This window comes from Magallana gigas, chromosome 2 (assembly GCF_963853765.1).
Source record: "Magallana gigas chromosome 2, xbMagGiga1.1, whole genome shotgun sequence".
NCBI classification, from domain to species: Eukaryota; Metazoa; Mollusca; class Bivalvia; order Ostreida; family Ostreidae; genus Magallana; species Magallana gigas.
This window is the reverse complement of record NC_088854.1, coordinates 26,184,966-26,205,796: the sequence shown is the minus strand read 5'-3', so window position 1 is coordinate 26,205,796 and position 20,831 is coordinate 26,184,966. Positions and strand designations below refer to the sequence as shown.

General features: G+C 34.0%; 2 protein-coding genes across 2 annotated transcripts; both read left to right on the top strand.

Annotated features, from left to right (window-relative positions):
* Window positions 1-1,905: 1,905 nt before the first annotated feature.
* LOC105337580 (neuroendocrine convertase 2) lies at window positions 1,906-12,506 on the top strand. The gene is made up of 11 exons (XM_066075877.1): window positions 1,906-2,087; window positions 2,328-2,395; window positions 2,628-2,716; window positions 2,877-3,049; window positions 3,177-3,380; window positions 3,708-3,808; window positions 6,448-6,557; window positions 6,643-6,760; window positions 11,156-11,258; window positions 11,373-11,417; window positions 12,375-12,506. The coding sequence occupies exons 1-10, from the start codon at window positions 1,980-1,982 to the stop codon at window positions 11,373-11,375; spliced, it is 1,077 nt and encodes a 358-aa protein (XP_065931949.1). The 5' UTR covers window positions 1,906-1,979; the 3' UTR covers window positions 11,376-11,417; window positions 12,375-12,506.
* Window positions 12,507-13,703: 1,197 nt separating this feature from the next.
* Window positions 13,704-15,785, top strand: LOC136272887 (uncharacterized). Its single transcript, XM_066075876.1, has 5 exons — window positions 13,704-14,254; window positions 14,595-14,724; window positions 14,815-14,831; window positions 15,221-15,417; window positions 15,568-15,785. The coding sequence occupies exons 1-3, from the start codon at window positions 13,866-13,868 to the stop codon at window positions 14,818-14,820; spliced, it is 525 nt and encodes a 174-aa protein (XP_065931948.1). The 5' UTR covers window positions 13,704-13,865; the 3' UTR covers window positions 14,821-14,831; window positions 15,221-15,417; window positions 15,568-15,785.
* The last annotated feature ends 5,046 nt before the right edge of the window (window positions 15,786-20,831 follow it).

The following is a 20,831-nucleotide window of genomic DNA, read 5'->3' as shown; positions in this document are numbered from 1 at the left end:
AATGCAAGTATTAAAAAATAATCAAATTGCGACCATATGTAAGTTGTTCGATGCATGTTATATGCTACTAATTTATGTTGACATGCGAGAAAAATATGCTGACAGGCAACTTGTTTACATCGACATGGACCTAATTTTTATTGATATGCTGTTTAGCTATGTTGACATGCGAAACACGTACATATGGTGACATGCAACTTTATTTTTGTTAACATACAACTTTGTTATATAGGTATGCGAGTATGTCCACATGCATATTGTTATACTCTGTCCCGAGTTTTTGTTTTCACCACTTTTTGCTTGATATTTCGATAATCATAAATACCTTTGTGCTCAAACTACGTTCATCCACTAACATCAGCCATTAATAAGCCCGGATGATAACGTTGAAAAATGGAAAATGGACAAAAGATGTAAACATCTCCCATTCTTAATCTCCGTACGAAATTTGTTTTCGTTTCTGAACTTTTATGAGTGAAAAACTATAATTGTTCAATGAAGATATCTAGGATATATTTCCTATTATCGATTTCAACTGTATTTCTTTCACAGGTATGTGTATTTTTATCAAAAATTATCAAAATGTGATGGAAGCAATAACTTGGCACAGACTATAAAATAAATAAACTATCATAACATATTTATCTTCGGACGGCAACATAAATAAATTGCATACTAATATAAATAAGTTGCTTATCAACATAATTAAATTTAATGTAGACATAAAAAGGTTGCATGTCAGCATATTTTTCTTGCATGTCAACATAACATAGTTGCATGTCAAAATGAAAAAGTTGCATGTCCACATTTTTATCTCGAGTGTCAAGATAAATTAGTTGCATGTAGCGTTAATAAGTATATAACATATAGCATGCTGTAAGTCACACGAAGGCGACATTTAGTTTTTTTTTCTATAGTTTTTTCACAATACATATCTGATTGCAATTTTCTTGCATGTTAAAGTAGTTACTTTGCATATTGACATAACTATTTTGCATGTCAAAATTCAACGTACTTGAAAGAAAATTAACCCGCACACAGTAGGCAATAATTCTTATGATGCTCTAAAATGAATATACGTACTTCTGTAATCCTGCTATTATACCATTCTCCAAACGAGTTTTTATAAAGCAAGCAAGGTAACTGATACGGAAGTCTACTCTTTTAAGTGGTGTTAGTGGTATTGTATGATAAAATCTTTGGAGTCTTTTGCCAAAACATGCAACTGATGTCTCGGATGTTATCGTATCATAGTAACCGAACGATGTTTAGTTCCTTCACAGTTACCTAGGGGAGTGGCATAGAATTCTTCTGTTTAATTTATAACTTTAATATCATCTGCAATGATTGCTACCTTCATAACCCGTATTATACACCCCCTCCCCAATAAAAAGGTAATTATTGTTTATGTTTTCTCCATCCTTGAACCATTTAATTAATTCTCCATGAATAGCTGTTCAAAGTCCGTAAGTTATCAATTTTGACAAACAGAAAGTTACACTGTAAAAAGTACCGAATTACGTGTAGCCTCGAATACAAATATAAAACGGGGCAAAAATAACTCTGTATACAGTTTGTGGATGTAAATATTATTTTAAAAACAGATTTATGACTAAAACCTTGATCACTGATTTAGATTAAAATATAATGTACAGTTTTTTTAAATATATGTGTGCCTAGATCAAGAATATAGAATACCAAAAGCTCCATAGAAATTATCCTAGAACTGTAGACTCCAACTGGACTGAAATGTGGAACCTGGTAAATTAAGCATTAAGCACCTCTATCTGTCTGTCTGTCTGTCCGTCCGTCTGTTCGTCTGTCTATCTCTGTCTTTCTCTATCTCTCTTTCTCTCATTTTCCGGTTCAGTTAAATTATATACTAAGGACTTCACAATTTAAAAAAGGACGACTTTATGTAGATCATTTAATCAATAAATGTAATATGTTTTACTTAGAATAACCAAGTGCTGCCTTCGATGAGAGTCCAAGAGGCCTGGTCTGTTGGTCTCTCTGGGTCAGGCGTGACTGTAGCTGTTGTTGATGATGGCTTGCAGTTGAACCACCCGGACCTGCGCAACAATATAGTACAATATGCATTGTTTTGGCTAATGACGTATCAATATTATTTATCATTTCTAATCTTAGTTGCCATGCACTCCTTTGTGCTTCATGTATGCGTTTTAATTAAAATGTTTAATCTAACTTGATTTTGATAATATCGTACTAAAGAATAGTCGATTCTTGAAATATTACAAAATATTTACTAAAGAAACATAAAACGTTGATTCACTAAAGGAGAATAATTATATTTTTGAATATTTCAGAACGCAGAGAAGAGTTATGATTATTACAATGACGATTCAAACCCAACGCCGACCTCTGTAGAGGATGGGTAAATCATTTCTTTGAACTAGTTATCTGTAGAATCCGTATTTATATGTAACTCATGCCGAGCAAGTAGACATGATCAAGAATAAAAGTAGTGTTACAAATTACTTATCTAGCATTTTACCTCGACCATCTGATCTGGTTTTTTACATTTTGATTCATGCTTTATAAATATGTATACCTCAATTGCTTTCATTTTTTTTTTAACATATAACTCTTTGAATGTTTAACTTCAGTCATGGAACTAAGGTAACCGGACTGGTAGCTGCAAAAGCAAACAACAATCGGTGTATTGTAGGTGTCGCTCATAAATCGACGATTTTCGGTAAGGAAAACGCACCAGTTAAATACAAAGACCCTTTTGATCCTCAGTATTTGTCATACAGAACTTAAACTGTCTAAATTAAACTATTTAGTTTAATTTCATTTTTTTTTGAAAAACCAAAAGACTTAAAGTAATTTTCAGCTATACCACATTATTTTAGGAAATAAATTACTTGGGGATTGGGGAGTAACAGATGTCACCGAAGCATTGGCCTTGAATCATCATTTGGCGGATGTCGATATTTACACAAACAGTTGGGGTCCTAAGTCTGGATATGGATACGTTGGACCTGGCTCTGTGACTAAAAGTGCCTTATATGATGGTGTTACTAAGGTATTTGTAAAAAAAACAGTTATGTGTAATATACTAGTATTTGAAAGTTTGTAGGCAATTGAATAGCAGAATACTATCTCAAGCAAAAAATTATAAAATAGATAATTTTAGGGTAGTATCATTCCAGGGTAGAGGTGCAAAAGGTGTTATTTATGTGTGGGCTGCTGGAAATGGAGGATTAAATGATAATTGCAATGGGGATGGTTACGTCAATAGTATATATACGATACCAATAACCAGCGTGGGAGCCGACGGTCGAGCGGCATATTATGCTGAAGTCTGTGCTCCAGTGTTTGCTGCAACATATTCTGGAATCGAAAATAAAACACTGGTGAGTTTTGCCAACATTCAAGATATGTACAACATAAGTTCATCTTTTAAATTCAATTGTAGTTTTTAAGGAATATAGATTTTTACTTTTTCAAACAAAATTAAAGGAATATCTTAAGAATATGCCAATTATTTTAACGGAAGGCGTATTATTTGAACTCAATAAATAGAATGTATCATTTTGTTTTTAATATCTTTGTTTTACAAACTTGGAAGTATTATGCTTTTTTAAGTTTTTTGTTTGATCTGTTCATCTAAGACCTGTAAAATGATATGCAAATGTTTTGCTAGTAATTCTTTATTTAATATCTTTAATATATGAAATTAGACATCAACTTCATTTTCATCGTCTTGTTCGGATGGATTGAAAGGAACGTCATTTTCAGCTCCATCAGCAACAGGAATGATAGCCTTAGCATTAGAAACAAAGTAAGACAAAAGTAAAACACCTCTTGTACCATTAGGGCTCCGTTCTGCGTGCGACCTAAAGTGATCAGTCCGTCCGTCCGTCCGTCTTTCCGTCCGTCCGTCCTCTTGTTCGGAGCATATATTCTCTACCCTTCATCTGGCTCATACTTCACCCTCAGAGTGCATTTGGGTAAATAATGACTTTGAACCATGTTTTGAGAAAAAACTTTAAGATCATAGCAGAACATTCTTGTTCGAGGCATATCTTCTCTCCCCTTGGTCCAATCTGGCTTACACTTTACTCACAGAGTGTATTTGGTCAAAGGTGTTCACTGACCTTGAACAATTTTTTTAGATCAAGGATCAAGGTCATATCGGGCCACACCAAAATACCTTTTTAATCATGTATACTTTTTAGCTCACCTGAGCCAAAGGCTCAAGTGAGCTTTTCTGATCACAATTTGTCCGTTGTCTGTCGTCGTTGTCGTTGTCGTCGTCGTCGTTGTAAACTTTTCACATTTTCATCTTCTTCTCAAGAACCACTGGGCAGATTTCAACCAAATTTGGCACAAAGCACCACTGGGTGAATGGGATTCAAATTTATTCAAATGAAGGGCCACGCCTTTTTTTAAAGGGGAGATAATTGAGAATTATTGAAAATTTGTTGGTATTTTTCAAAAATCTTCTTCTCAAAAACTATAAGGCCGGTAAAGCTCAAACTTGTGTGGAGGCATAATCAGGTAGAGTAGATTCAAGTTTGTTCAAATCATGGTCCCCGGAGGTAGGGTGGGGCCACAATTGGGGAATCAAGTTTTACATAGGAATATATAGAGAAAATCTTCAAAAAATCTTCTTCTCAAAAACTATCAGGCCAGAAAGACTCAAATTAAAATGGGAGCATCCTCATGTAGTGTAGATTCAAGTTTGTTCAAATCATGGTCCCTGGGGGTAGGGTGGGGCCACAATTGGGGGATCAAGTTTTACATAGGAATATATAGAGAAAATCTTTAAAAATCTTCTTCTCAAAAAATATCAGGCCAGAAAAGCTCAAATTTAAGTGGAAGCATCCTCATGTAGTGTAGATTCAAGTTTGTTCAAATCATGGTCCCCGGAGGTAGGGTGGGGCCACAATTGGGGGATCAAGTTTTACATAGGAATATATAGAGAAAATCTTTAAAAAAATTTCTTTTAAAAACTATTAGGCTAGAAAAGCTCAAATTAAAATGGAAGCATCCTCAGGAAGTGTTAATTCAAGTTTGTTCAAATCATGGTCCCCGGGGGTAGGGTGGGGCCACAATTGGGGGATCAAGTTTTACATAGGAATATATAGAGAAAATCTTTAAAAATCTTCTTCTCAAAAACTATCAGGCCAGAAAAGCTCAAATTTGAGTGGAAGCATCCTCATGTAGTGTAGATTCAAGTTTGTTCAAATCATGGCCCCCGGGGGTAGGGTGGGGCCACAATTGGGGGATCAAGTTTTACTAAGGAATATATAGAGAAAATCTTTAAAAATTTTCTTCTCAAAAACTATTAGGCCAGAAAAGCTCAAATTGAAATGGAAGCATCCTCAGGAAGCGTTGATTCAAGTTTGTTCAAATCATGGTCCCGGGGGTAGGATGAGGCCACAATTGGGGGATCAAGTTTTACAATCTTTAAAAATATTCTGGGAAAGTTTTCGGTCCAAAACTCAGTACTTAGCGTGAAAGCACAGGTTATGAAATTAAAGGTAGATTTAAGTTTGATGAAACCATGATTCCCTAGAGAATAGTGGGGCCACGAAATGGGGAGGGGGGGGGGGGGTTATAGGAATAGAGAAAAATCTTCTTACAGGTACAACAACAAAAGGGGCTTGGTATTTACCAAAAAATAAGAGGTGGATAAAAATTGGCAGATTTTCAAATCTTTTTTAGCAAGATCTACTGTACTCAGTTGTCAAGATATTATGATACTGTAGTGCTAATTTGATCAGAATTAAGCCAATTGTTGCTCAGGTGAGCGATGTGGCCCCTGGGCCTCTTGTTTATTACCTCTACTTGGCGTATACTTTACAAACAGAGTTTAGAGTAAAGGGTATGTAGTGACCTTGAACAATGGATCACACAATATCTTTTTAAGAGCATATATATATATATATATATATATATATATATATATAAATATATATATATATATACTCTCCACTTAGCCCTGTTTGGATAATACTTAACATAATGAGAGCTTTTTAGTTAAAACCGTACATTGAACTTGAACTAAGTCTATGAGAGGATGATAGATGAAATTTGTAGGTCTGATATACATGTAGGTTCCCTCTATCTTAACAAAGACCTTTTAATAATAAAAAAAACATGTCAAACTTGTGCTTTTTGCAATTTTGTTGTTGTGAAAAGAGAGTAAAGTGGGAAAGAGAAACAAAGTCAACAAGAGTTATCATCCTCTAAGCTGCTTAATTTTGAAATTTTATATTACATGTAAGTCTTAACTATGATAATTTTTTCATAAATAAATAGAATTCATTCGTAAAAACTCCAAATTTTTTTTTTATTCTAATCATCATTCATTTTGTAAAGCTTATGTCATTGCACGATGCCGTTATGCACCAATGATGTCAGAAAGGAGCTTTTTAACCGAATTTAAAGAAAATTTAACCTTTTTATTCACAGTCCATCCTTAACTTGGCGTGATATACAACATCTCATCGTGCAAACAAGCAAAAGACATAATCTTCGAGACGGATTTTCATATTGGCAGCGCAATGGTGGTGGATTTTACGGTTGGAACGTTTAAAGCATAATTATGATGTTATTATTTTGTAAACCAATAAGACAAAAATTGTAACTTTTTCCTCTCGTTTTTAGTAAGTCAAGTACTTGGTTTTGGACTAATGGATGCGGAAGCTTTGGTTAAAAAGGCAAAAAGTTGGGAGCCAGTGGCGAAACAAGTATCCTGTTCTACTCGAGAGTTTTATGTGGTTCGGTATGCATACTGCCGTTAAGCAATAAGTCTTTCTACAGCATAATAATAGTTTATTGTAATATTTATAGCAATATTAGTTGTATATTTTGAAATTCATTTTTTCTGCAAAACCTGCTTTTAATAATAATTATACCCCCGCTCAAAAGGAGAAAGGTATATAGTGTTTTACCCTTGTGTGTCCGTCGGTCTGTCTGTCCACCCGTCTGTCTGACTGTCTATCTGGGTTGGTTTTTTTGTACCAATCTGACGTCAACTTCTTGTTAAATGACGACTTTGTTTATTTTAAACGTAAATTTTCTATCAAATTTTCATAAGAAAAATTTCTCACCATCTATTAATTGCAAGTTCCTGGATTTTAACATTCTTTAGGCATGTCATGTGATGGGATCTAGTTTTGTATAAATCGAGCGTCAACAGCTGTTAAGTATAACGGTTTTATTCATTTAAGCCCAAATTTCAAATTTCGTGAAAACATATCTCAACATCTATTCATTGCAGATGTTTGAAAATTAAACGCACTCTTTGTTTAGGCACGCCATATAGTGAGATATGTTTTTATTACCAATTGGACGTCAACTCCCTGTTATATAACAACTTTGTTTTTCTTAAGCCTGAATTTGAAATCAGTTTCTTAGCAACTATTAATGCAGATATTTAAAAGTTTTACACACTCCTTTTTAGACGGTGGCTATAAATAGCCACGGTCTATTGCTACGGTCCTGACCGGAAGAGTATTTCTCACAGGGACCCTAGCGGATAAGGAACGATAACTCTGTTAGGTATGCAGTGTACGTTACACGCAATGTTTTATCTATATGTCGATTTCAGTATGAGAACTGATTTTAATGTTATCAGATATTTTAAGCATTAAAGCTGCTAATCATTTCGTACCTATATTTAAATAATCTCACAATAATCGCTTCTTGTTTTTTTTTTGAATGATGTAAACAATTGTCAGAAACACACTATTTAAACAGATTTGCCATTTCATATTTCAGCAATTATGCTTCATCGATAAATGCAGTCATTTTCAACGCATAAATTTTAGTTGAGGCAGAATATTTATTTGTTATTGTAGCTTATTCTAAAGAAATCACAACAGATACTGACAATGAATATTACATAAATTACATTTTATTGAACTTAAACCGATCAATGGCACACTTTCTTCTACAAGTGTGCATGTATTTTTAAACATACAAAAAAACTAGCTGCAGGACTGTAGCTCCCGGTCTGAAAAAAATTCGGATGGACGACCTGGGAGCTACAGTGCCTCCCATAATAAAAAACTGTAGTTTGCTGCACACAAAAAAAAATGCGCTAGTTTTGGACTGATTAATCTCATTTACGAACACATTCTGTACAAATATTTGATCCCAAAAAATTCTTCGGACATTTTACTACAGATATCGTCACTTCACTTGCTTCTGATAGCCTTTTAAACACCATCACCAGCCCTGTAAATTAAAGTGGTGCAAGTTTGTTTACATTTAAAAATGGCGACTCTCGATCTTGACGTAAATTAACATACTTCATTTTCCGAGGTCGGTTATCATGTTTAGGAGAAAATCTGAGGCAAGTAAAGTGACGATATCAGAAGTAAATTTGCTAAAGAAATTAATGGTACTAATTATTTTTACAGAATTTGTGTAAAAATAAGGTTAAAAAGTCCTAAACTAGCGCAAATTTTTGTGCGCCGTGAATTGCAGTTTTTTACTATGGGAGGCACTGTAGCTCCCAGGTCGTCCATACGAATTTTTTACAGTCCTGCAGCTAACAAAAAACTTGAAATTTACGATAAAAATGTGTTTAATTTTGGACTGACCTGTGATTTACCTAATTTTGTAACCCACTCAGTCTATAGGAACATGAATTTTATTACAGGCACCTCTATATTCATCAGAAAATATTTACTACTGATGTTGACGCTTTACTTGCTGCTGACCTTCTCTCAAACACGCTAATCGATCGGCGTCGGATTGTAAAATTCACGTGCAAATCAAGTCGCCATTTTACAATTTTACATGTATACATGAATAAACAAACCACATTTTACGATGTTTCAAAGAGTTTCGGTTCAGATTTTTTTGTAAGCAAATAAGGGATTAAAGACATGCTGTAAAACGTCTGATGGATTTCACGGCGTGTCAGCTCGTGTATCTCTAATTTGCAGCAAACGCTAGCTTTTTGTGAGAAAAAACAATCGGTTCAACTCATGCAATATTCCATTTACATTTATGGTACATTGTGAACGGTAATGTAAGATATAATAATTTTGTTCACTTAACAGTTTCTGATGAATTGTTCACAATAAACTGAATAACGCAATTCGATGAGCGAAGTACAATTCGGACTTTAATCCATATGCACCCGTCTCTGCTATTAGAGAACCTTTTCTTTGGTTTTGGGGGATTTTGTCGCTAATAGATGACATGTTTTACACATGTACGTAAATATCGCCCCTTTTGTTCTCAAATAATTTTTAACTCGCGAGTACAACTCTATTATGAGCTATCTTAGACATTTGTTTCCATTTACAAATAGGCGGGCCAGTTTGCAATCGAAATACACACCTGTCATCACTCAACGAAATGCTACATCGGCCGTAGCGTATACATTCATGCTATATTTGCGATAAATAATGAAACATGAAGGTAAAAAATGTGCTTCATAGATGACTGTAGTATTCTGCTGAGCTACAGAACTATATAGCTTTCCGAAAAATATTGCCGGGATTTGCAAACCCTAGATCTATTGTATAATACATGCAAAGAATAAAATGAAATTTATATACACAGCTGTACGGTCAGAAAAACATGCGTTCAACTTGAATTTTGTTTGTTTGGTGTTTTTAAAAACTAATTTTGAATAATTAATCAATATTTATTATAAGTTTACTAGAAAAGTTTCATGTAGCAAGTAAATTATGCGTGTTAAGTGTACTGAGAAGCGATAAAATATATATGTGACTTTCCCAAATTCATTCAAATGATTTGAATAAATCTAAAGCTAAATACAATAAGACAAATGTACTTTAAAACGTGGATTTATGAAACTGCCGCGACTGAATATTGTATGATATTTTATTTTTCAAATTCTTATTCACTTTCGTTGCGAGCAAATGGAAATAATCCACTTCAGTCGAAGATAAAATATAAATTGACTCTTCTGTTTCATGATGACGTGCATTCCAAAAGCTATACCAGTTTTCTCAAACAGGTTCTTGTAAACCATTCTGTTTTCTGTACACCTAAATTTATTAACTGACTATGATGACAAAGCAAGTGTGATGCATATGGTTTACAAGCAAGTGTGATGATGCAACTTTTTCCCCGTGAAGAAATTGAGGGAAAATGCTGTCGAGAGGGACAATAACCGTACTACATGTATACCCAAAAAGTTAGTAAGAACCTGATAAGTATTTTATCATACCAATGCTTTGTTTGTTCTCGTTACTTTGAGAAATCTACAACATCTTTAAAGCACAATAGTCCAATCCACAATTTTCAAAAGTTGTTCCCCTTTGCGGGATCAACACAAAGGTCAAAAGGAAAAAAACCCAAAAATTTCCCTTCTTTATACAATCAAATATTTGGGCGTACTGTGATGAAATCGCTTTGGATTGGAATTATTCATTTAATATGTGGTGGCAACCCACATATTTAATGAGTCATTTTGGGGCAATCAAAATACGTACATGTAGTACATGTATAACCGAAAACGGAGTTTTAAAGTCAACTGATATAGATACAAACATATAGATACAAACATATAGATACAAACTTCTATACTACAAAGGCTACTGTGATAATCTATAGGTTCTCCCCAAAAGATGACGATAAAGAGACACAACATTTGTAAAGTGTGGATTGTGATCACAACTACGATTTACACAGAATTATCCATGTAGGTAACTCACAACCAGTTGTGCGAGTAAGCGTCAGGTATTAGTACACGTATGAGATGCTGGCTGTGGATTTTCGACAACAATAATTATCATACATGTACATGTAATATGCCACTTTCAAACGGCGCCACCGTCTAACAGTACTTTCAGTACTTTGATTTAGATATGCTATTTTTGTAACAAGTGGAAGTCAACTTCCTGTCAAATGTCGACTTTGCTTATTTTGTACATTCACGCCAGAGCTGAGCTATTACTAGTTTATCTTGTTTGCATGTAACTAATACCTTGATGATAGATAAGATTAAAATAAAAAAAATATTATACATGTAAATTTTCTGCTTAAGAATATATAACTAATTAATATTTACCGGACAAAAATACTGTAATTCTGCTATAATCGGGGCTTTTAAAGCTTTTACCTCTTAAATTTGACAAATTGAAATTTATGACTCCAAGACCCTTGGATTCGGTGAAGTATCCATTTTCAGGTTCAAAAGTATGGGATTTTTCAACAGTTCATTTTTGGGGGGGAAACACTTGAACGAGTTTGGAAACTTACAGCAAAAACAGACAATGAATACACCACTCAAGGTAAAATAAGTAAAAAATACCCAACATAAATCACAAAAGTCTTTGTATTAAACGTTATATAGACATCACTATGTCATCATGTAATATATATTAATATTGTTTTTAATTTTTCAGTAACACTAAAATCATGGATGATTACTTTTTACGGGTTTAGAAAAGGTATATTTATGTTAATCAAGAAATCACCAAAATACATTAAAAAAAGAAAGCTTAACTCTATATTTAGAAATTATTATTAATTTTACTCATTATCTGTTTAAAAAGACTTAATTGTGAATATCCTTCATATTTATAAATGAAAACATCATTAGTTATATTTAACTATTAGTACTTAATGATTGCATTTTCTTTTTAAGACTTTACGAGGGATGTACGGCCATCTTGTATATTTGTGGATAAGAATGTAAAGACATATAAGACTTCGTATTTATTGCTTTAATACTTCTGGCAACATGTTGGCCAGTTTCGGCCATAAACAAGCCAGTTCAAGAAATGTTTACATTCTTATACTCAAATGTACAAAATGGCCGCACATCCCCCTTAAAGATATACATTCGTGTACATGTAAATTGCATTTGTAGCTTTCAAGAGTCATGTATGCGTACATGTAATTGTTAAGCTAGTATGCAAAAGGTTTCTGCCTTTTGTCCGTTTGATCATGAAGTATCCATAACCCGTAAAGATCAACATCAAACCGAATAATCAATCCTTTAGTCGGGCTTTATTGAATTTGATCACGCCCGACCGTATTTGATACCTTATAATACTTAAAAATGATTACTTATTCCTTAAAAAAACCCAGTCTACAACAATACATTTATGTGACGTCATCTTAAATATATCGAGTCCAGTGAATCTGATATTGTTCTACAACCCGCTCCATCCGATACCTGTAGATGTGGAATACAATTCTTTTAATTGGAATGCAGTGCTTAAGGAATTTGTGCTTGAAAATTCATTTAAGGCAACCAAAATAAAATACCCTTTTTTATTAAATTTCTCGAAAAAGAATAACTGCTTTATTATCCTGGGAAAATATTGAATGATATATGATAATCTTTTGTTTAATCAAATATAGTAAATGAGATTTGTAGGTCCAATTTGTTTATCTTGTAGAGAATATCAGCACCACGTCTACATATAGCACCTCCAAAATAGCCGACAAGACCACAGAAGCTGTATTTGAAGAAAATACAAAGTTTAACAAAAATAACACTACGGATTTCACGACTTCGATAATACCTGACATATTACGTTGTTTCTTTAGAGTACAGCAGTTCAGGTATTTAATACTAGGCATTAGTTGTCATAACCAGTCCTGCTTTTGAATACTAGTTTCATCATGTTTTCTAATGAGAAAGTCATGAACGAAGGCTCTTTCTCTCAATTCGAGATTCCAAACACGAAATTCATAATAAAAAAGCTAATAAATATTTATTGATTTATTTAGTTTGACGCTTAGAATTTGAGTTTAATATTATGATAATTAAGCCATTAACATTATATTTTTTGTCAATAAAACTTAATGAAAGAGAAAAGAAGAAACAAAATGTAAAACAATTTTGAAAATAATTCATAAAAGTCTCTTTTTATGTATATAATTCGAAGTTTAAATGCAATTTTCATTGTTGATAAAATGTACAGAGAGAGTCAATTTTGTTTGTATACAATAAACATTAACAAATATCGTATTTTTCGGATCAAGCATCCTTAACCACAGAAGGTGTATTTGTAGGGAATAGCAAGATTAACAGGAATAACACTACGGATTTCACTCCTTCGAGAATACCTGACACAACAATTGATACCGGTTCACCAGATCACAGTAGTGATCAGAATGCTAGTAATACTTTGGGTTTTGAAACATCGACATCTGTTACCATAGTCATAGCAACAATTGCTGTTTATATATATTAATTAGTACGCTTGTAGTTATTATCAGGAAAATACGTCGCTCAGCCAAGCCAGCTGTAAAAACATTGAAACAAACAACATCAGCTGGAGATACCCATCAACCACGTCAGTTATTCAAAATTAAAAAGAAAATATTTAGCGACACAAAAAACTGAATGTGACAAGTTTTAATGATTGTTGCCGATTTCGTGAAGTAAATTGAGGCTAAATATTTCAATGCGTTGACAGTTTTCACACATGCCGTTGGTGTTAGCTTGTTCCGATTTTCGTTTCGTTTTCATTATTTCTGCTTGTAACCTGGGAACTATCGTCTGTATTATTTCGTGATTTTTACGTATCAAATCAAACAGAGACTTTGGTAAATCAAACAGGTAACTGTTTACCTGCGCAAATTAGGCAAAATCTGATGTATCAAAAAATAATGAAATACAATTCATTCTATCGGTAATTCGATCGGCATTATCTTTTGCGTAACCCAAAAAAAAAAAATATTCCTGTTTCCTGTCGCCCGACCGACCCTATATTTTAACCCCCGACCCTAAAAATTTTTTCGATCGCTAAGTTTTTTTTTCCGGAAATATTAAGATTGACCGACAGGTTTTACATTTTAGCTAATCGGTCTTCTAAACGTTTGAGAATAAACCCTGACCTGTCTTGTCGATAAAGCGCACGATAAACATTGACTGCGTTAACATGGCGTGTCCGGAGACAGCCAGTGTGCTGTCTCTGGAATTCCAACCTTGTATACATTTCAAAGATGGCAAGAAATTTATCACTAGCGTTAAGGATTCAACAACATTTACACACCTCTTTGAATCTTACCATGATTGTCAGAATAATTCAAAAGAACCAGAATTTACGGTGTCTGCAGAAAATCAAACAAGAATACACGGTTCCTTATCTGTGGGGGAAGTTGTTCGCAACTTTTCTTTAAGATCCTTTTTATTCATATGCAAAACAACCGACGACCCAGAGCTTAATAAACTTCAACAACATGCTGCAAATGCGACTAAGAAAGCTGTAAACGCATTTGAATTGCTGATGGCAGGTGGCCGTTCTATTCCCGACAAGAAACGTACCAGGTATGTATCAAACTACAAACAAAGTACTTTACCATGCATACAGTTTCACGGACATTTTATTTACCGGTATCAAGCAGCAAATGTGGGGTATATTTTTGTTAGCATATTAAAGAGAGATTGTTCTACATCAAATGATTTTAAATATTAAATAAGGTGTCAAAATATTCTGACATATTAAAAAGACCTTTTAATAATATACATTGTACATGTATGGCTCAATATTAAGACACTTTTTTCTTTGAAGAAATATATGCTGTTTGCTTAAAATAAGGTGCAAGTGAAATGTTTTATATTAAATGCTTGTGTTGTAAATAAATAGATTTTACTGAACTTTTTCTAGCTCAGGGGTCAAAGGTGGGCTTTCCAGAAAGGATGAGTTGTACAACAACTTGATTGAGACCTTTTTTAAGCAACACAAAGTGGATCTCCCTAAACCAGTGCTACAGACAGAGGGCAGCTATATAGTTCAAGTATGTGTTCCAAGGAAATTAATTTTAAAGATGATAATTCTTATTAAATTCATTTTGATGCAAGTTTAAAGATTGTTATTTCTCTGACAGATTTGACTTTTACTTTGGTAAGTTTGAAACTATGCAAAGGGATTGGTCATCTATGCTATTGCTAGTTAATAGTCTGTGCACTTATATATGGTTTTGTGTGTCTTCCTCCACTCTAATCCTTCAGTCTTCATTAATTCTCATCCTTGTATCTTCATCTTAAATGTCGTCATATTAATATATATATTTAACAAACATATACTGCTTACCAGATCTAATATAAAGATACATGTGCTATCCACAATGTACAGTTTTATATCAATAATGATAAATTTGTGCCTTCTTTTTTATAAAGACATGTATTATTATATTAAATATTAAGTGGAAAATAGAAGATAAGATGTTCAACTTAGATAGTTAAATGTTTAAGTTAACTTGATGAAGGCTTATAAGATAGTTATTATTTCAGGTGTTATGTAACGCGCTGTGGTACATTACGAACCAACATTTGACTATCAACGATGCTGCACATGACAGACAGGATCTAACTCCAATTCCTGATGCATTTGACATGTACCAAGGGTTTAATGAGGTCAAAAGGAAGAAAATGAAACAGATGCCTCTTGATGCTGGATGTCTTAAATCTCATGCAGAAACTTTATATAGGTCAGTTTAAATTTGTGCTACAACTCTTTTATTACTAAAAAATATAGTAAACGATCACCTTTTCAATATTTATTTTTGATGAACCAAAGATTATTTCTTATGCAGTGGCAAATTGTTAATGCTTTTGAAATATGAATATCATTTTTGTAGTGTTCTATTGAGACCCATAACTTCTTCTACTGAAGCATGGAGGAAGGGAAGTAAAGAAATTCAGGGCCTGGCTGACTGTTTTGATTCCTATAGCAACTACCTAAAAAGAAAGAATGAAGAAATGCAGACAACTCATGCAGAGATGCATCCTGCAAGAACAATTGCTGAAGATGCAACTATTGAGCATAGGACACCATCATCATTGGTTAAGCAGCAATACCACCTGCTTAATGCTATCATAAAAGGAAAGGAAGTTGGAGAATTTTTTATTTTTAATGAAAAAGAGCATGTTAATGAACCATTTATTGACTCAAAGCAGAAATACCGATTCCTAAAGGGTCTTCAGCTGTCTGTTCCAATAGACATACTTAAATTCAGTCCAGGTGGATCAACAACATCCTCATTCATAATCTGTAGGACACTAGAGAACCGTGCAGAGTCACAGATATTAGTTCAGGGTGCCAGGTTGTTGCAGACAGCAAGATCAGAAATTCAGGAATTTCACACCCGAGAGATGAAAAAAACATTCAAAGAGAAGATTAATAATATAAACTTCCTTGTCACCATCTGTTATAGAATACATATACAAGGAGTTGGCATTTGATGGCAGTCAAACAACTAATCCGGTTATGCAAGAACGTTTACGTCTCATTTCATTAGGCCATACAGATTTAATTGCAGATCTAAGGCATACCAATCCAGGAAGACCAAACACGAAGTTTGATGTGTTTTTTGAAAAGCTTCAAGAAGTTCTTGAGAATATTACAGCTGCTGATGACAGGAGACATGGCCATGCACATCTCAGTGAATTCATTTCAATATCAGACATGATCCAGAGAGCAGTATCTACTTGTCCACCTGGTACCCCTGTTCCTTCAGCAAGTCTTGTAAAACTACAGTTTGCACCGAGAAATCCATATTGCCAAGGGGCTTTGAACTTTACATCTCGTTTAAATGTACAGTTTAAAATTCAAAGAAGACAACTACGCACAACTCATCCTGACAGTCATTTCTGCAATGCTCAGTTTAAGTATCTAAAATCATTTGCTGTAGAGGAAGCTGAAAGATGCATGATGGTATGCTGCGATGATAAGGCAAAAGTACCAATTGGTGATCCTGGTGCTTCAGTATCAACAGGAGTAAGGGGAAAAAAATCAATTGTACCTACTTCCAGCACCCTTGTTGCCCTTGATCACGACATGACACGGTGTTCACTCACACCATCAGTTGTATTACAATGCGAAGTGCCAAAAAGTGTTGACAAATCTTTTGTACGTGGAAAGGTTTTTACTGTGCTGAATGATTCCATTTTTCAGACTGCATCTCCTTTTCGTCATGCAGCATTCCTTTCAAAGATGATGCTTAGTTCAGGCAATGATCCTAAGCCAATGCTGTTGAAATTCACAGACGGTGGAGTAGATCAAAGAAACACTCTGGAAGCTGTTAAACTAGCAAACATCTGCTTGTTTAAGGAGTTTAACTTGGACCTTTTAATCCATGCTCGCTGTGCACCAGGTCATAGTTATACAAATCCAGCAGAGAGGGTGATGAGCCTTTCAAATCTAGGACTACAAAATGTGTCTTTAGAAAGAAAACCCTGTGAGAAAAAGATTGAAGATGCTTTGAAAAACAAGAATAGCATGGCAGAAGTCAGGGCTTTTCATGAAGAAAACCCCAACTTTAGAATAAGACAAGGGTGGACAGAATCTCTTGAGGAAGTAAAAAGAACCATTCAGAATAGATTTATCAGATTGAAGCTCAAAGATGAACCTGTTCAGGTCTTAGATCCTCTCAGTGACCAAGATTTTGAGGTAATGAAACGACACCTAAGAGAACTATTTCCAGACATGGACCTGACAAAATTGCAGAAGACACACACTAGAAAAATCAAGTCATACCAAGATTGGTTGGACCGTCACTGCAAATCTACACAGTATGTTTTCCAAATCAAGAAATGTGACAATGTATCTTGCTGCATTCCCCCTAGAAATCCTCAACCTTCATGGCTACCAGACCCCCAGTTAGATGCCACAGGTGAACATTATCTTCCATACTCAGAGGTGAGAGGGAAAGAAACAACAGAAAAGGACAGACCAACCCTGAAACTTTTGAAAAAAAAGAAACCACTAGTACCTGCAGAAGAACCTGCAGAAGGCGTTGATTGCTCAACTGTGCTGACAAATACATGTAAGAATGTTGATGTACTGGGATATATTGAGGAACCTCAATCAACACCAAGTCTGTGTACTGTACAGAATGCCAGATCAATTGTAGAATGCATAGAATGCAGGAAACCGCGTGTAGTATACTCAAAATACAGATTAACTGAAAGACAACAATATTCAATTGTATGTGACCTTAGTGAGCTAGAATACACCTGTGGATCACCGATACTCCCTCCTTCAAATCCATTATATAAAACGGTAATGGCGAGGTCAACCATCACATGTGAAAGTCCGGTTGAATTATCCTACTACAGGAGTGGTCTTGGCCATGCAAACCTTTGTTCATATTGTTGTGGAGAGGGGGAAGTTAATCAAGAACTCTTGCAGAAGTTCAAGACTGTTCTTCCCATCTGTGAAAGCTGCATCTTGCAGGGAAAAGACATTATTACACAGAGGCCCTATGGAAAATTTTAAAGCTTCATCTGAGGCCTGAAGACACTGTTTCCCCTATTAATATGACACATGTTTCAAGTTTAAAAAAATAAAATGTTTTTAAAAAATAAAATGTTTTTCCTACCTACCTACCCTATTTTTTTTGGTCAGGTGACAGGAAACAGAGATATTTTTTTTTTGGCCTAATGGTAGATTAATGCAATATGTTTTGTTGCGATGCTCGGCATTTTCTCGAGTTTATTCAGTTTAAATAAAGTTTGACATTGCTGACGGAAATATGTAGGTATATACATGTATATATATGATTCATTTCGAAAAAATAAATTGTGTTCTTTATTTGTTATAGTGAATGTTTCTTGTGTTTAATTGTTTTCAATTTCTATTTACTAACCATATTTGAGTGTTAAGCTTCAAATTATAAGCAAGATACAGAGATTTGCTCACAATTCTATGTTTGTACACAGATCTTAAAAACTAAAGATTAAAAAAGTAAAAAAATTGTCAATATTTATTAAGAAAATTTTCAAAGTCTGTTCGTTCAGAAACCAACTTTAACATCTTATTGTATTGTAAACTTAACATTTTTTCGTCATTATTACTCCTACTGTACAAGTGATCCTTCACTGTGTTTGTGTACATTTGTATAAACTGATTTTGAACCTCAAATACCAGTGAACGGGTCTTGAGTGAATAAAAGAATATAAAATCTTAGGCCATTCTTTTTTTCCATTTTAAATGCTGAATAGGAAATACCAAGTTAAAAATCATAAGCTGAATGTTATAAACTCATGTGAACAAATTATGAATCAAACCTAGGCGAACTGTGAGCTCTGTATCTTGCTTATAATTCTACAATTGACGCTGAAATTTTGGTTGAACATTAGAAAATCTCTATGAATTAGAGCATGTTAAATACTTGTACAAACAAAATAAAAGAATGATACTAGTATTCTGTATATATCTACTCTCTGGGGCCCTCTCTTTATACAATAAATAATGTGAAATCTACATCAATTTTGATAGTTTTTCAGACACGAGTAAATAAAAACGACATCTTTAAAACAGTTTCCATATTTCTGACACATTTCTGTTGCGGGGATAAAGTAATTATCGCTATTCCTAAGAATATCACAGCAGAAAATTATCCTGGTTTGTACGCGAAGTAAATAACAGTCATTTAATTATAATGGAGAAGACAAATAAAATTTTTGAATGTTTTTAATTTGAGGAATTGAGCACATTGAGGTACAATTTTCTTCTTCACATCTATACATGTAGGGTTTTTAAAATAAAAAACAATAACTATTATTTTTTTTAATACAATAACTAGTAAGTACTGAGTAGTTGATGAAAAAAATGTACCTATATGCTCTCATATATTTTGATCGCTTTACAAAGTGGGGGGGGGGGGGGGGCAGAACGAAAATATAGGGATTTGGAAGTTAACAACTTAACAGTATACCTCTACCAAATGCTTAGTTTTATATCTTGCGTAGAAATTTCTTATTCTGGTAAAAAATAGTATTTCATGAAGGTACAATGTCAAAGATTACATGTATACAAAAAAAAAAGTGTAAAATTCGAATACTTTACAATATTTCTTTTTTGTTTTTCTACCGAGGGACCATATGGCACAATATCTTTTGAACGCCCATTGTTGCTCAGGTGAGCGATGTGGCCCCATGGGCCTCTTGTTAGATATGAATATTTACAGTTTTGATAAAACTTTTCAAAACTTCAATATCTTCTGACTCTATTGTGGTGTAGTCTGTATGGCGTACGCAATTTTCATTCGTCGTTTGAAAATATTTTCAAACCAGCTGATGACGTTTTAAAAGATATTACGGCAACAATAATATGTCTTTAAAAACGCTTGAAAAAGCGACGTCATCTGACCGCACGGAACAGCCCGCCAACAAAAAATTGTGTCGATTGAGGTAAAACACCGATATAAACATAACATACGATTGAGGAAACAGGAAAAACATCAATTGTCCACAAGTGGCACAAGTGATATTTTGATGGAATACGCGAATGTACCCTCTGACCAAACGGTGAATGCCTCATATTACTCTCAGGTAGACCCATGACTACGACGTTATAGAAACGTCGTTATAACTCAACGTCAGACTGGGCCGTGCGGCCTGTATAGGCATTTAGCGTAAAATTTACACGTAGTTGATTCAGCGGTAGCTGCTTTTCGCAAAAAAAAAAAAAAACGCTTAAAAAAGTTCACAGCAAAATGTAAGACGTTTACAATAGTTTCTAGAGAATATTAATTCACAATTTATTTACTTTAACAAAACAATACAATAAATGTTATCTAAAACTATACAGCAGTGACAAAAATCTGCTTGCAAAAATAAGGGTTTTATAGATCTTGTCCATTTGGTCTGAATATACCTTGCTAATCACTTGAAATACAAACATGACTGCATATTTATATTGAAAAGTTAAAAAATCTACCCCCCCTCCCCCCAATAAAATAAAAACCAAACAACAAACCCACAAAACCAAATCATACAAAGTCAAAGGCTAAAATATAAGAATGGCTGATTTCAATTATCCGTCTAATATACATCACCAGCACAGTGTTATACGTAATAATGCAAAATTATTCTAAATATCGAAGAAAAAAGTGTACCT